We start from the raw sequence: 16,777 nt of genomic DNA on the forward strand, positions 1-16,777 counted from the left end.
GTGACGAAGCACACATCTGCCGGTCTCCACGGCAGGCGTTGCATCGATCACATCTAGCGTTCCGCTGAACGCATCAAAATCCACTGGCGCTTTATGCAGAACCCACTGTCATGACCTGCGCATGCGATGCCGGCAGACGCTTTCCCGCTTGACAGAAGGTCAAGGTCAAAGTCGAGATAGTTGGTGCAACAGCCGCTGGTGTCGCTGCTGTAGCTGACGTCATGTGTCAAACCTGACTACCACCAGTTATGCTCATGGTTTGACCTCTAGCTACTTCCCGCTGACGGCTCAAAAACCTGGTGTAGTGAAGCTTTTTGCTTCAAAATCTCTGGTTCCTTGAAGTTTGAATTAATGAGCGACTTCTGTACTAGTATGCATCTTGCATGGATGCCCTTTCTGGGCAGGATGTATAGAGGAGAGCTCCATGTGTCAGAGCAGATCTTGAATTCGGTTCCGCTGACGAAAATTGGAATTACGCTCCCTTTACCCAACTCTCTCAGTGTTAACAGAATAAGAGCAAACTTTCGTTAACACCTGAAGCATGTAGTATTTCGCCTATATGCAAAACTGCAGGATCATCAGCAGTTCGGTTTGCTGCTAGTCAGCTGGGCTGCACGCAAGCATGGAAGGCAGGATAGGCTGCCTTTTATTGCCTTTGATCATTATTTGCAGCCAATTGCTATCCTTGCAGCTATGTCTTTATGCGTGTCTTTATTGTAGGCCTGTGCAAATATTCAATACTGTCGAATATTCGGTCATTCGTTATTCGATTTGAACCGAACATTTGGTATTTGAAGTATTTGTCCCGAGCTAGAGACGTTTCTATAACTCTTGTTTCGTACTCCGGGATTGCAACGCGGAACCAAAGCCCCGACTTCACGTCGTGTGCCTGTGCTCCCGCTCATATGCCAGAACCGGTCTTCGCATGCTTGCGGCAACCGATGCGAGTAGGCGGAAGCCTGGTGACCAGATCTGTACTTGTCAGGTGTCCATGGCCACACTACATGCGGTGCGCACTTGCCATAACCATGCTTGGTGGCGTGCATCAGTAGAGAGATCTAGCATAGCGCGATCCGCTTCTGCGCGTCGCTAGTGCGCACACACTGATTGGTCCCTAAGGGGCAAGGGTGCGAACATCTGGCTGGTGCCTTGTGACGTCCTCGGGGCGATCTGTGCATGCACAGTGGCTCCCCGCGGAATTGGATCGCCCTCTAATCAAAGGGCGCGCGTTTCTCTTGATCTCCGCGAAATGAGTTTGAGCAGACTCATCTCCACGTGAAATTTGCGAATCAAACGCGACGACCTGAGCACGAGAGGAAGCTAGCGGAAGCTAATCATCTAACGGAGGTGCCAAGCTTCCCCCATGCATTAACTCTTTTGGACCTGTCCCGTCGTTTAAAGCCCAGGGTTATGGCCACGCAGATTTTCTTACGATACTACTAAAGACTACTGCTCAATAATATTTTGTACATGTTGCAATACCATCACACTGAAATAAACGTTTTATAACCATATGTCATCTTTGCGCTGCGTTTTGACTGTAGGGGCCTGGGTGGGAGGGGGTTGGGAAGTTGGGAGGGGGAGCGCTGCCGTGAAACTTGGCTACCACTAATATAGAACCTTGCACACTCGCCTAGCAGGTGTTCATGGACTCATCGCTTAAAAGCAATAGCCGCGCAACGATACAATCGCAATTAAGACCAACACTCGGGGGGGTCTCATAATAGGTCTCACACCCTCCAAAATGTGCTAGCTCCGCATGTAAGCCGACTCCCCAATTTTCAATGGCCCCTTTTGAAGGACGTCGACATGCTTCAGTGAGTGCAATGATCGAAGTTCAATGCATTCTCTTTTTTTTTAGTAATGGCTTGTGCATTCGAAAAATACATGATTTTTAAAATGCTTATTGTGCCATTCAACTTATTGTGTGTGCTAAAATTATTCAAGATATTCGCTTCGAAATTATTTGAAGAAAATTACTATTCGATTCGAGTTCGCTTTGAACCAAAAAACCACTGTTTGCACATGCCTAGTTTATTGCTATGAGCTGTGCATGTGGTGCGATTCATCTACACAACAAAGTGAAGTGGCAAGTTGGAAGGGGAGGGGAGGGTATGCGTAGGCTTATGTTAGGAGTCAACTTTTGTTTGGATAGCAAAAGCGGTAAATTGTGTGCTCAACTTATATTCGGAGTCAAAGCGGTGATATACGAGATACTTGGAACGTACATGAGGATGATTTGCAAAGTGTAAGTCAGGTCGCCTCCACTTAGGTTACTATTTCTGCAGCTCCAAAAGGATGAGGGCTAACTAATTTCTGTGTAAGTTACCTAATACATGTTCTCTCATGTAATGTGTGACAGTGGTTCAAAAAAATATGCTGCAGCACCCTGCAGATATGAAAAACAATATTCCTGGTGATGGTTTAAACCACTTCTTGTTGCTTTGTTCTATTACAAATTTGTGGAAGTTTTGCAGCGTACAAGGTAGCGAAGATGGTTTGCATTCCATGCATAATCTTCACAGGAATTGCTTTTGAATTTTGTTCTTCTTTTGTGTCATTTCTTTTTCCAGGTTCTAGTTCATGCTACATTATCACTGGCCCCAACATGGGCGGCAAGTCTACTTACATCCGATCAGTGAGTACTCCTGTTTCAAATTGGACCCCGAGACCTTTAGTAATTATGTACAAATGCAACTTGTCCCGAAGCTTTTCTCGAAGAGCCACTTGAGAAGATTTGTTTTCAATGAGTGTGGATGGTCAGTTGAGCCACAAGCTCGCCCGTGAAGGTGGCACCTTTTTTCCTGTGTTTTTGCAGGTGGCTCTGGCAGTGCTGATGGCACAGGTGGGCAGCTTTGTGCCATGCGACTCCGCCGAGCTGTCACTGGTGGACGCTGTGCTGACGCGCATTGGAGCCGGCGATCAGCAGCTCAAGGGTGTCTCCACTTTCATGGCCGAGATGCTCGAGTCGTCCCACATCCTCAGGGTAAGGTGGACTTTCCCTGGATCGGACCGGCTGCTGTTTTTAAGGGCATGAGTTCGGGGCTTTGAGCTTTTCCTGTTTTTTAACTCTGTCCTCTTGACATTTTCTTTTCGGTGTTTTATCTCTGTTCATTCATTCTTTTGTTCATATTATGCCTGCGACAGCGTTGGCATTGTGGGCTTGCGTTTTACTTTGATTTACATCTTAACCTGACAGAGACTGCGTATGTTTACAGGGCCCTTGAACTCTTTGTAGACAGTTTGACTCTTTGAAGCTCTTGTCCTGTCATACGGGGCTGCTGTCTCTTTAGTAGGCTGACACCTCTACTGGCCATCTTTTGCCAAACGATTTAAAAATACCTATATATGCGATAGAGGTTCAACTTTGCATACTTCATGACATCATGACACATGGGGCATTGCCTAATGAGCAACTCGCAAGCTTCCAGGATTTTGTGGAGTCATTGCAGTGTGTCTGGAAACCAGAGGAGTACAGTCGAGCCCATATATAACGGCCCCACTTAAGACGAACTTTCGCTTATACGAACGAGACCTGTGCGACCGTCAAAATATACATTGTTTTAAAGGCACAAAATCACACGTATAACGAACGTCATTAAGCCCTGCTGATCGGTTACAGCGAACGGACGGCGTAAACCCGGCGCCGCGATGTGAGACAACCTGCCTCCGACCCCTTTGTGCGCCCCCCGCGCATTGTGTTTTCCCGAGACTCATTGCAGGCCAACTGCCCGCCCTGTTTCGCGCCGCTCTCGAGCGAGCTACCCTTCCCCACCGACGCGCCTTCCAACGTTATTCTTACACCGTGCTTCCAACATTGCCCTCCCGCCTCTCCTCGCAACTCCGCTCCGCTCGCTCTCTTGCAAATCCAGGCATGGCCTCCGCGATCAACCGCGCCGTCGCCGGTGCCGATCGCAGAGGCCACGCTCCGTAAAGCAGGCCCTTCGTGGGAGCCAAGAGGTGGCTGCACTGATGCTCACGGACGCCCCTTATTGGCCTTTCCACTGGTGCTGTGCGTCTGTATCTTTAGCTTGATTGGCTTGATTGCCGCCTGTGCACGTTGCGCGTCTACCCCATCATGCGCTTTTGTCACTCTTGTTGCGGTGCGGACGTTTCGATGGCTTCGTTCAAATCTCGGGTCCTGGCTGTAATTTGGGATGGTGGATGGGAACACCGTGCCCATTTCCATTGTATTCAGCGGTAGAGATGATGAAAGCGGCCTGGGCAGAGGTGATGACCAATGGCGAGCGGAACTGCTTCCAAGCAAGGCCGGCATCGTCGGCACAGTGTCTGGTGCCGAGCCTGATGCTTTGGAAGATGACCAGCCCGGCGACGATTTGTGGCAGCGCGTCGCCGACTCCGACATGGGGTGTCATGACATTGGTTGGAATGATTTTATTTTTGTCAATGACGACGCCGACCTTGCGGAACCGCGCACGGACGAGGGCATCGTTTCTGGGACGAGAGTGATACGGAGGAATCGGATGAGGATGAAACTTCGGAGCCAGCACCCATAAGCGCGCCTGTAGCAATGAGCTACATAGAGAGGCTCAGACAACTTGTCTATACCAAGGGCCTCGGCGATAGCACGCTTCTGCTTTAAATAAACTGGAAACCCCCTTCATCGGATCTGCGCTGTAGAAACAGACGTCCATCACAGACTTGACTTTTTCACAAAAAAAGATTGTGTTTTGATAAGCAACTGTCTTTAAAGCTGTGGTCCACTTACTACGAACTTCAGGATATAACGAATGAACACCGCGTGACGCTCGTGTTCGTTATAAGTGGGCTCAACTGTATAGATAAACTGAAAATATATTCAAAATTATTAATAGAATCCTTCTTTAATAGTTAAAAACATAGTGACTGTTTGAATCGTATACAAAATATATTTCGGACATGTAAGGTTGAGCAAGGGTTTTTGTTATTGTAAATGTGAGTGAAAAAGAAAAAAATTCAAAAATACTTCATGCCTTTTTCATTATTCAATGGGCCTTTTCTAACACATAATGGGCTCGTTGTGACAGGTTCCTGACAACCAATCTCAATAATAATATTACAGGGCAAAAGAAAAAAAAACCTTTTTTGCTAGATTGTATTGCTGGCACTAGACTTCAAAAAGTTTTGTTTCTATGTTGTTGCTAAAAGAGAGACAGTTGTGTGAGCTCACACCCATGCTGCAGGAGTAGATTGTTTCATGCTTGCAGAGTGAACCGTGTTTGTGTGCTGCCATGCAGAATGCGACAGCTGACAGCCTGGTGGTGATTGACGAGCTTGGCCGAGGCACCTCCACATATGATGGCTTTGGGCTGGCCTGGGCCATCTCTGAGTGAGTTGAGAGTGCGCCATGCTTGCACTTCTCTGTCTTGTCTAAGTCTCTGTTTACTGTATTTTTTTGCTGACTTCTCCGCACGCACTTGAATGTGGAGGCTTTCTCTGTGCTATGGAATTTGAATACCAGCTTTCTCGACTGTATGTTCACTGTGTAACTGAGACCTGTGTCCGTGGTTGATATTTCTGCCCAAGACTCAACGTTAGTGCCCTAACGTGCATTGTGATGGTCACATCGCCTCCATTCTTACTAAACAAGCGTTATAAATGGAGCCACCCTAAATGGGCGGGGCTTTACGTCTGCTTGCGAAATTCAAAGGACGCTGCATTGTGTTCTGTCCTGTTCCTTACATCCTGTCCCTTGCATGATGCAGCTGCAAGTAGTATTCAGTTTCTGTCTGTGTTGGCTGCTGAACTATGAGGTGTTCTTGCAGGCATCTGGTGAAGGAGGTGGATGCCTTCTGCCTGTTCGCCACCCACTTCCACGAGTTGACCGAGCTGGCTGACGAGGTGCCCTGCGTTCGCAACGTCCATGTCACAGCCGACGTCCGCGAGGACAGCTTCACACTCCTGTACAAGATCAAGCCAGGTGGCTCTCTCTTTTTCACTTGAGCAATGGCATTGTGTTCAACGCAATTTTAGAGGCCTTATAACTGGCATACTAACCACAATGGACCAAGCTGACCTGCCGTGTAGCACATGAACTTATAAGTTGGGTTGTGTGAATATTTGAAATTTCTAATGCAAATCGAATGTGTTTGTTTGTTGTTTGTTTATATTTGATTCAAGAAATGGATATTCGAAAATCTTTAAATTTTCAGCAGTGACTGAACACCGCTGACATTCATAAATCGGACTACAGCAAAACCACAATACAGTAGAGCCCTGCTATAGTAAACTCGGATATAGTAAAGTGAAACTGCGGTCCCGTTTCACCTCTTATAGACGACTGTATATTTTTTTTTTCAGTTATAGTAAAGATTTCTTTCAAGTAAAATAGCTGTAGTAAAAAGGGTTTGGCCGTGGCGACGTGACCACTAAGCTTGGAAGCTCTTAGGAGAAGCCAACTTCTTAAAGCCCTTGGGGCCGTGAGGCAAAGCGCGCGGCGTGCTTTGAACTCAGAAAGAAGGAGGCGCGGGTCGTCTAAAAAAGAAAGACATTAAATATGCAGTGAAGGGAAGAAAAGGGCGGCAAGAAACATACGGGTGGCGGCACCGCACAAGCAGTGCGCTTGTAATAAGCAACTCTAAGGCTGCGGAAAATGACGTCATGTTTTCGCGAAACTTTTGTTTTCACGTGAAATCAAACTCGTTATATTCGTAGCCGCATTGTATTTGTGCAAATGCGGTACTTCCTCAAGACATAAACAAAATCTAAAATGTTTGATAACATGAAATTTGATGACTCAAAATAAATAATTATCATATAAAGGGACAGTAAGATCTGGATGGAAGGTATCTGTGAGTGTTTCTTTCATAAACCAACGCTGCGTTTAGTTAGCAGTCAGTGAATTACCAGAATGCATCCTCAGAACCATGCCATCACCAATAACTGATATAGTAAAGACCCTAACATAGTAAAGATTTTTGCTGGTCCAAGTCATTTTACTGTAGAGGGGCTCTACTGTATCTGGGCAAGTTATCCAAAGATCAAGTTTCAGTGTCAGGAAAGTAGTACAAAGGTGTCCTCTCCACTTTATTGCGTGGAGCAGTCGCATTCTGAGGCTGCTAGGCTTGTACCTCGTGCAATTCTGCAAGTGGGCTTTCCCACATGAAAACTAGGTACTGACCACCACTTCAAGCAGCAACAACACAGAATTGCGCAGTTTTTTGTTTGATCCTGCCGTAATGTGTTTCGTACTCAACATCCACAGCCGTGGCACCCGCCCTGCTGCCTTCACAAAACTTCCAACGTGAGCTCCGCCATCTCGTTTCGGTCAGCTGTTATATGGAGGAAACCGACTTGGATGTGCCTCCAGCAGGACAAATGGTTGTGTAGAAATCCCGCCTGCTGTATGATACATTGTACCTTCTGTGCACGTAATTTTTTTTTTTTTTTATGCTGCCGAGTCAGTTTAGTTTTGTTGAATTTTGGTTACAAAGGCCTACAGTAGAACCTCGCTACTACAATACTGACAGGACGAGCGAAAAATTTTGTTGAAGTGGAAATTTCTTTGCGGTGAAATCAGCCCCAAAACACTGTCAGAGTAGACGACACACTTCACTAACATGATTATTTCCGAAAAAAATTAGTAATCTTTGTTTGCCTTCAGGCTTTTGGACATCAGTGCTGCGGTATGATATTTGCACTCGGTCAGCAGCTGCATCACGACATCATTATCGTGGGTGCCAATTAAATTACAAATGACATCCAGTGCAGGAGGCAGGTCCGATGCCCCTTGTGCATCACTCTCATCGTCCAATGACGCACCTTTATACCAAACCCCTGCAGTTGTGGACTCGTCATCTAACTCTTCATGAGTCACTGTTGATGTATTCTCCTATGCTGACATCCATTGGCACATTTCCAGCATCCCGAAGGGCTGCCCAGCTCCTCTCTGAAACGGTCATCTCCCTCATTCATTGTCAGGTCACTTCAGCGTGAGGCTTAAAAAGCCGGTGTGGGCAAAGCAATTTTCGATTATGCTTCGTCAAATCGCCATCCATGCTGCAGCAATCATTTGTAAGGCCAGGAATAAGCCCACTTTGGTCAGCCGCCCGGTGTCAACATTCAGCAGCAATTGCTAAATTCAAGCAAGGAATAATGCGTCGGTCTAACTGCTGCATCAAAGCCGTACAGTTTGGCGTGAAAAAACGACTATGCATTAAAGAGGAAAGATGGGCTAGTTGGTGCTTTTGATTAACTGGCTGAAACCTGGCAACTAGCGCTAAAAAACGCAAGGGGCAACAAAACGACACCGACGGAACACACATTTTGCCATGTTTCAGCCAGAAAAACCCAACACATTTTCCAGCTCAATGTCCTCAACATGCTGAGCAATTATCAATAAGCAAGCACACCTTATGGTTTTAGGCCTTCATATCACACTTGAAAGCTTGATCCAATCACGGAAGATGGTCCACATCATTCATGATTTAAAAGTTTTCCAACTAATTTACTGGCAAGCTCTTGCCGCCTTTGAAGCATCGAGGCCTTGCTTGCGCTCTTGCCAGTAACAAGCGGGCAACGATTGTCGGAGCCGCCCATGTTGGTGCAGAGACCCAGAGTCATGTGCTTTTTGCTGTCCTCTCCTCCACTGCATTGTTGGCCCTTCGTATCCATAGTTTTTTGGGCAAGAGTTCATAAAAAATTCCTGTCTTGTCCGCATTATAAGTGTCGGATGGGGCATACTCTCTCATTATATCCAGGTAATATACAGTAGAACCTCGTTGATACGTTCCCGGTTCGTACGATTTCCCGGTTCATACGATCAAAATCGAGGGCAAGAAAAAATGCCCCATAGAGTTACGTGTATTTGTTTCCCGGTTTATACGTTCCCGGATCACACGATTTCCGGGTAAATACGTTCAGACTTTAGCGAAACAATACGTTTTGCGACGAAAAGAAGAAGAGTTGGCTGAGATCAGGCACACGCGACTTCTTCCTCCATGCTTGCGTGAGCATGGCGTAAATCGCCGCCGCGGCGGTTTCTCCGCTCGGCGCGGTGGCATGTCAACGGCGCTGCCCCACCTACTCCTCCAGTCTCTCCGATTCCTAGCAGGGTTGGTACGTTCACTATATGCAGCAAACAGGAAGCGCTCGCGATATCGCTTGGTTTCCGCCAGTCAAGCGAGCGCCACTCTGGTTGCTTTATAGCCGGTAAACAGGGTGGTTCTGCTCTCTGGTTGCGTAATCGGGACGCACAAGCCCGTCAAAATTTTTATCTCCTAATCTACCGCAGATTTGACTATGCAACTTTGTTTTGGTCGACGCGGGTTTATTTTGATGATTGCCTACTTTTAAAGCTCCCAGACACCATCATCATCAGTTCCCACCACCCTGCGTCGGACGAATAGCTACCGATTCTCATTTCCACCTTCTTCCTGCGTCGTTTGCTGGCTGCCATGGCGTCTCGTAAGCGTAAGCCGTTGTCCTTGAAGGAGAAGTTGAACATCTTGGCAGTCGTCGACGCAAATCCCAAAAAGAAGCGAATCGACATTGCAAATGACCTCGGACTGCCAGCATCAACTGTCAACACGATCGTGTCGAAGCGGAAGGAGATCGAAGGCAACGCATTGGTGTTCGGCGCAGGGACAAGCAGGCCCGTGGAGCCAGGCATGGGGAGCTGGAAGAAGCACTTCTGAAGTGGTTCAAACAAGCGAGAGCGTCCGGTGTCAACTTTGACGGAAGTATTCTTCGCGAGAAAGCAATGGAAATTGCAGATGTGCTTGGGATTGATGACTTCACCGCCTCGAATGGCTGGATTAGCCGATTTCGAGCTCGGCATGCCATCGCGTATCGGCAAGTGAACGGCGAAGCTGCAAGCGTCAATCCAGCTGACATCGAAAACTGGATTTCGTTGCTGCCCGGAATTTTGAATGCACACGATCCACGAGACGTGTACAACGCCGATGAACTGGGACTGTTCTTCAAGGTACAACCGAACAAAACGCTGTGCCTGAAAGGCGACGATTGTCACGGCGGCAAACTAAGCAAAGACCGCGTGACGGTCCTTTTATGCTGCAATGAAGATTTGAGCGATATGCTCAAGCCTTGGGTAATTGGGAAAGCAAAGAACCCGCGCTGTTTGCGCAATATTGCACATTTGCCTTGTGTTTATAAAAATAACACAAAGGCGTGGATGACCTGCAGCATTTTTGAAATGTTCCTTCGGTACCTCGACGGACGACTCGGATCGAGAGGACGGAACGGGCTGCTGTTTCTAGACAATTGCGCGGCCCACCCGAAGGACACTTCTTTTCTTCGAAACGCCCGCGTCATTTTTCTTCCGAGCAACACAACGAGTCATCTACAGACCTTAGACGCTGGGATTATAAAAAACGTGAAGCACTTGTACAGAAAGTGCATTGTGCGACGATTCCTGGCTCGTGTCTCACGACAGCAGGACCCGGGGAAGTTGTCGTTGCTAGACGCAATGCACTACTTGGTCAGTTCGTGGGAAAGTGTTACGAGCGATACTGTGCGTAACTGTTTTCACAAAAGCGGTTTTCGGCGCGTGCCAGGGGCCGAGGAGACCCAGGAGCCGAGCGATGACTATGCAGAGATCGACGAAGAGTTTCGGTCAACCGGTGCCGATGGCTTGTTTTCAGAGTTTGTTGCCGTCGACGACAACGTGCTGACCTGTGAGCCGCAAAGCGTAGCCGAAATAGTGGCCGAGGTACGAGGCGGCGAAGCGTCTGATAGCGACGAAGACGACGTAGAGGACATCCCGACTACTTTCGCCCAGGCCGCCGCCGGACTAGATGCGCTGCGGAGTTTTTTCCGCGACAAAGAGAACAGCGCTGCAGATAAGAACATTCGTGAGCTAGAAAAGCAGCTCTACCTTTCTAATGGTCGCACCCTTCATCAGCGAACGCTGGTCGACTACTTTAAGCAGTGAAAATGGAAATAAATGCCCTTGCACATCGTTCTCGAGTCTTGATTTTCGGAAATCAAGGTGAGTTTGGATCATACGTTTTCCCGGATAATATGTTTTTTTCTCGCATTTAAAAAAAACGTATCAACGAGGTTTTACTGTATACACAATTAACTCACAACTGGTCTGAAGCAACAGACTCGCTGCACAGCGCTTTCGCAGCAATGTCATGCTGGGTCTTAAAACGGGTCAGCCAATCTGTGCTTACCTTAAATCGTCGATATTGAGCATGCAAGCATAGTTTAGTGCCTTCCGTTGCAACACGCTTCTGCTGACCGGCATTTTTTTGGCACGCATGTCGAGGAACCATGTGAACAATGCCTTTTCCAAAATCCTCGTGTGCCACTTGCATCAACTTCTCGTGCTTATCGGATGTCTTTGAAGAAAGAGCACTGGTGATCGCATCCTTCGACTTCAAAATCGACTACAGCGTGCTCTTGGAAATTGCAAAATCCACTGCAATGTCTCCTTTTTTTTTCCGCTTGAAGTCTTGCTGATGATTTATGCCATCGCCTCCAAAGAAGGGAACTTCCGCTTTGTCACCACGCTGGCGTAGAGTCGACCGCACAAGCGCAAATGAAAGCATTGGGCGAATCGGGCTAATGCTGCATCACAGCGTTGCACATGCAGTCACATGATCTAGAATGGATACGGATTACCTATGGCTCCGGCTTGGCAAAGCAAGCCTGTGCCTTGTCGCAAGGCGGACAGCCACATCGTCATCAGCACCAAAGAATGGCAGCCCTCTCTCATTTTGTTTATGGGTGATGCAGTGGGTGCACGTTTTCGGTCAAACTAAGCAGCATGGATGTATGAAAAGTTACGGGTGGTTGCCGTTATGCTTCCTTCATTGTAAAATTTTCAAGCTCAGCTCCACCGAGTGAAAAATTTTTAAAGCGAAAACAAGCCCGAAAAAAGGTTCTTTGTGGCAAGAACTTTGTTGCCTTGACTTCTATGGCTAGCTGATGGGAAGTTAGAAATATTTTGTTGAAGCAGAGTTCAGCTCCATCCTGTTCTGAAAAAAGGAAAAACATTTGCCAATTTATCTTTTTGAATTTTTTTTCATGCTGAACAGATATTCGAAGGCATTTTTTCATTTATTCTTCAAAAATATTCGCACACCTTTACTTAAAAGCAGTGGTCAACGAGGAAGGCAACAAGTAACATCACTCAGGTCTTAAGCACCTCTTAGGTTTGGTTTCGGCTTTTATGCTTAACTGCAGGCATGATTCTGTTCTCTAAATGATACAGCCCGACAACTTCTAATTAAACAGAGGCTCCTAGTAGCAAATATGCAAAAATTTTGAGTATAGATAAGAGTGTTCATTGCCATCTGTTCTGCGGCATGATGTAATGATTAGTGCTGTATTTTTTAATGCATTAGCATGTTGATTCCCCTTGCTCAAAGTACATTTGTTTTTGTCTTTTCTTTTTTGCACCCAGAATCAACTGCACACAGATTATTCACCATCATCCTTATGTATGTAATATGTTTTAGGTTACAATCTGAGATGCTTTCGAGCTAAAATCATGGTTTAATAATCTGCGAGACAAGCTTGGAGACAAAGCTAGAAGTTGATGCATTGTACCGCTAATAAAACAAAATTGCACTAACTGCAGCACTTGCAAAATGTAAGGTGCTGCTAAGGCAGCGATTTTATGGCAGGAGTGAGAAGAGAACGGAATTAATATCCTAAAAACTGGATACATGTGTATGTTGGTTGTACTTAGATGTTTAAAATGGTTTTATACTTCAAACAATGCAGGTATTATTTAATATCCTAAAAACTGGATACATGTGTATGTTGGTTGTGCTTAGATGTTTAAAATGGTTTTATACTTCAAACAGTGCAGGTATTCATTTAAAACTCACATTTGTGCAAGCTTTCAAGCATTGCTCAGTGAACTTGTTTGCCAGTACACTTCACCTCAATAGATAAGCCACACTTAGTCGCAGCAATATAAAATCATTCCAGTGAATTTTTCTTGCAGTTTAAATTTCTAGTAAAGTTTTCTGTGGTCTCAATGGTTTAACAACATGGAGAGTGGATGTTCCTGCAGCTATGCCATGCGTAGCTAGCACCAGCATATGATAGGACAACTACATGGGCAAAAAAAGAGTGTTAGGTGAAAGGTAGATGAACTGTAGTGAACATTTGCTTGTGATGGGTGCACAATACAGGAAAAGCATTTCCACAGCCCAACATTCGGCATTTCTTGGCTGCATCAGTGTTTTGTGAACATTCCGTATTCTGGAGTTTGGGAGCCATAGGCAACAAACCTAGAAAATGTGAGATGCACAAGGCGGCCTTTTTAAAACCACGTTAAACCTTCAACACCATTGGGCAATTCTTCTTCAAGTGTGTGTGGGGTATTCATGACTGACTACTGAAATGTCAGCCTGCTGATAATTAAGCCTTGCTAGTGGTGAGGCTTATTCATTGGAAGGAGCACGGCTATATGGCCATACTTTTTCACAGGTGTCTGCAGTCAAAGCTTTGGCCTGGAAGTTGCCCAGCTGGCCCGTTTTCCTGATCATGTTATTAAGGTACGTGTGTCCATCTTGTCGCATGGTATACAGAGTTCCTATCATTAACTGTGTTGCGTTAAGTTTTGTGACATATAAGCTCCTAAGGCTATCATGCACCAAACACAATCCTATCATTAAATTACTTCTCATTGTTGTTTTCTTGTACTAAGGTTAGAGATCTTGTTGTGATGTTCAGGTGGCATTTTAAGTTGGAATAAACTTTAGTTGTTAGTCTGCGTTTCTGTATTGCTGCTTCTTCATTTCCCTGTGTGTGTCCCTTCGTTGTTGTGGGCAGTATTTCGCCATAGATCGTTATCATCCTGCCCATCCAGCGATTCAGTTTTAAGGTCTAGTTTCAATTCATACTTCTTTTTGCAAAGCCAGGTAATATATACACAATTAACTCACAATTGGTTTGAAGGTTCGAAAGTGGTTTGCAGCTAACAAGCTAATTGGCTGATTGGCTCACTTTGTTTCCTATTAGGTGTTGACTATTTTTATGCTCTGCCTTTTCAAGCATTATTCTAGATGCCTAGCTTTAAGTCTCTTCAGGTTTATTTATTATTTACTTATGAATACTGCAATCCCTCAAGGGATTTTCGCAGGGTGGGTACATGAATACATAAACTCGAAAATTACAAGTACAGGTGTCAAAAGTTCAGGCAAAAGGCTCAGTCATAAAAGTAACAATATTAAACAACCGCTCATTGGCAATAAACAGAGAAAATAATACATAGTACAGCTATTACAACCAGTCAGTAACAAAACTATATTAAACCAGATGAGAAAATAGAATGCAATACAACAAAGCAGATATTAGAGAAATTCTAGACTTCTACTAAACGACGCCACAGATTGCTGTAAAATTTCATCATTGGTAAACCGATTGCAGTCCGTTAATGTTCTTGGGGAAAAAACAATATTTGAAGCAATTATTACGAGGGCTAAAAGGGGTAATCATGAGATTGTGCTGCTGTCTAGTGTTGTAATCTGAAGAGAAAGAGATTACTTCACCAAGCTTAATCTTGTAATGACTGTTTACAAGTTGGTACAAAATTTGAGAGGAGAGACGCGATTTCTTTCAGTTCACGGTATCAAACCAGCCCTATGCAACAGTCTGTAACTATTGTAAACAAAACGGACTTTTTTATCTTCAGTTTTATCAATATTTGTTTTCATGAACGTGAGGTTACATATGTAGTCACTTAGGCTCAGATGATTGTGTAAAGGTCGACATAATCTTTGTTGCAGCATGTGCTAGAGATCATATACATGAGTCATATATTTAGGGCGAAATTAAAAAGAGTGAATGTATTGGTTGGAGCATTGGGATTGGTAATACACAGAATTGACAAACTGTCATCTGTTAGAGTGACAGAGCTAATGCCAAGAAGAGCAGAACTTGATTGAGAGAGGCTGAGAGTCAGATGGAGCAAGAAGGTTGGGAAGCTTGCTGGGGAAAACATGCCCTTGGCAGGCACTAGACAGGAGTCATTGCAGGTCACTATAAGGGAACTTTACCCTGCTGTGGACATAGTTTGACATTATATTATCGTGATGACCTAATAGTGATGTATTTAATCTGTAGCTGGAATTACAGTAAACCCTCACTAATTTGTGAGTTGTAAAAATGGAGGATTTCAAAATAAGCAAAATACAGAAATTTTTGGTGTACTAATTTGTAATGAAAACTCTACAATGGAAACCGGACTTCTAGCTGCAAAAAGAAATGTGCAGAAGCATGGAAACACAAGAACAAAGCTAACAAAGTGTGCACAACCACTTTGATAATGCAGACTTCATTGTCATACATATTGAAATTAAATCAGGATTTCTGTATGACTTGTGAACGTTGCGGTGCAATTGAATTGCCTTTGAAGAATCATTTGAAACATTTGGTGCAGGAGGCCAGGCAAGTCCTGTCGCAGTACGAAGACACTGCAGCAGGAAACGACGCTGTCTCTATGGAGCACTAATTTTTTCTCCTCTGTGTTTGTTGTTGTTTGATCGTAAAAATAAAACATCTTTGTCACGTACTTTTTGTTTGAGGGAGATGACGGTGCTTGGTATATGCACCGAAGTGTAACTCCAGAAACAAACGATATTTGTTGGCTAAAATGTCAGCCAGCCCTGCAGAAGAAGTTGACAGAGGTTGCAAGTGACTGAGCGATTGAACAGTGTGTCGTGGGGAAAAATTGCTATAACTTGGAACCTCGACGCTTTGGCCGCTCAAGCTGCCGAGACGAAACAGGTTTTTGTGTCGCTCGTCGGTTCATGACTCAACACCATCGATCGGCTGACCATTGGTAGTCGGCAGTTTCTGCTTGGGAGTCCCATGCACTTTCTTCTTCATTCAGTCACAAACGGGCAATAAACTTCATTGGCTGAGTGGGAGGGGCGGAGTCCCTCAATGTAGCAGCTCAACCATGACGGATGGCCAAGAGCTTATGCGCCTCGGCGACCCACTCTGCTCGTTGGACAAGCCGAGCCTAAAGGCCCTGCTCTGAGCTGCACAGCGTGGTCTTCCACAGCTCCTCAGTAGTGGAAGGGGGTGATGGGGCAGGCCCACATGATTTGGGTATAGGGTAGCATACCCACCGCAGAATCTGCAGTTGGGAGAGTAGAGGGTGGGGCAGATATGGGAGAGATCTGCAGGACTTGCAAAGGCATGCATTTGAAGCTGGCAACAGGAGATTTCGTGTGCGCAGGCACACCCAGTCAAAAAGCATCGGAAATTTCAGTTGGAACCAATTGGGCATTCCAATCGGTTCCAGTTGTGTTAGCCACCCGACCAATTGGACCCATCAGGTCCTAGGCAGTTATTGCATATAGAAAATATTCACAAAATGTACGGGCACGGACAAAAGTAAACGGAGCACGCTATATGTATTGGCTTCTAATATTTTTCACGCGTTGCCTAATTCAAATTCCAAACTATTGCATATGCATGCTGTTAGTGGACACTAGTGTGTTTCATCATGGATAAACAATGTTTCTTTATCTCCGACAGGGAAGGCGCGATTGCATTTAAAACGGAATAGCATGCTCTGTTTACTTATGGCCGCACCTGTACCTCACAATTAAGTTGCACAAAATACAACTGAACATATTATTAATGTGCAAAAGGAGAACTGATTTATGAGGACTGCAGGGAGAAACTGCCTGGTGCCAAACAACATTTTTACTATGGAATTGAAATTCTCATGCTTTTGTGAAAATCAATGCCAACAGACATGCATACATCACACACAAGAGAAACACTGCATATTCAGATACTAGTATCATATATTAGCTCAATATGTACATCCAGAAAACCCACT

At 45.3% G+C, this 16,777-nt stretch overlaps 1 protein-coding gene across 1 annotated transcript in view; it reads left to right on the forward strand.

Annotated features, from left to right (window-relative positions):
• spel1 (DNA mismatch repair protein spel1) overlaps window positions 1–15,489 on the forward strand; it is an 85,631-nt gene extending 70,142 nt beyond the window's left edge. Inside the window, exons 21-26 of the mRNA XM_077632719.1 lie at window positions 2,574–2,638; window positions 2,819–2,986; window positions 5,238–5,329; window positions 5,766–5,920; window positions 13,408–13,475; window positions 15,362–15,489. Of these exons, the coding sequence (XP_077488845.1) occupies window positions 2,574–2,638; window positions 2,819–2,986; window positions 5,238–5,329; window positions 5,766–5,920; window positions 13,408–13,475; window positions 15,362–15,433 (620 nt within the window). The 3' untranslated portion in view covers window positions 15,434–15,489. The remainder of the gene's footprint in view (window positions 1–2,573; window positions 2,639–2,818; window positions 2,987–5,237; window positions 5,330–5,765; window positions 5,921–13,407; window positions 13,476–15,361) is intronic.
• The last annotated feature ends 1,288 nt before the right edge of the window (window positions 15,490–16,777 follow it).

Source organism: Amblyomma americanum, chromosome 7, assembly GCF_052857255.1.
Source record: "Amblyomma americanum isolate KBUSLIRL-KWMA chromosome 7, ASM5285725v1, whole genome shotgun sequence".
Taxonomy (NCBI): domain Eukaryota; kingdom Metazoa; phylum Arthropoda; class Arachnida; order Ixodida; family Ixodidae; genus Amblyomma; species Amblyomma americanum.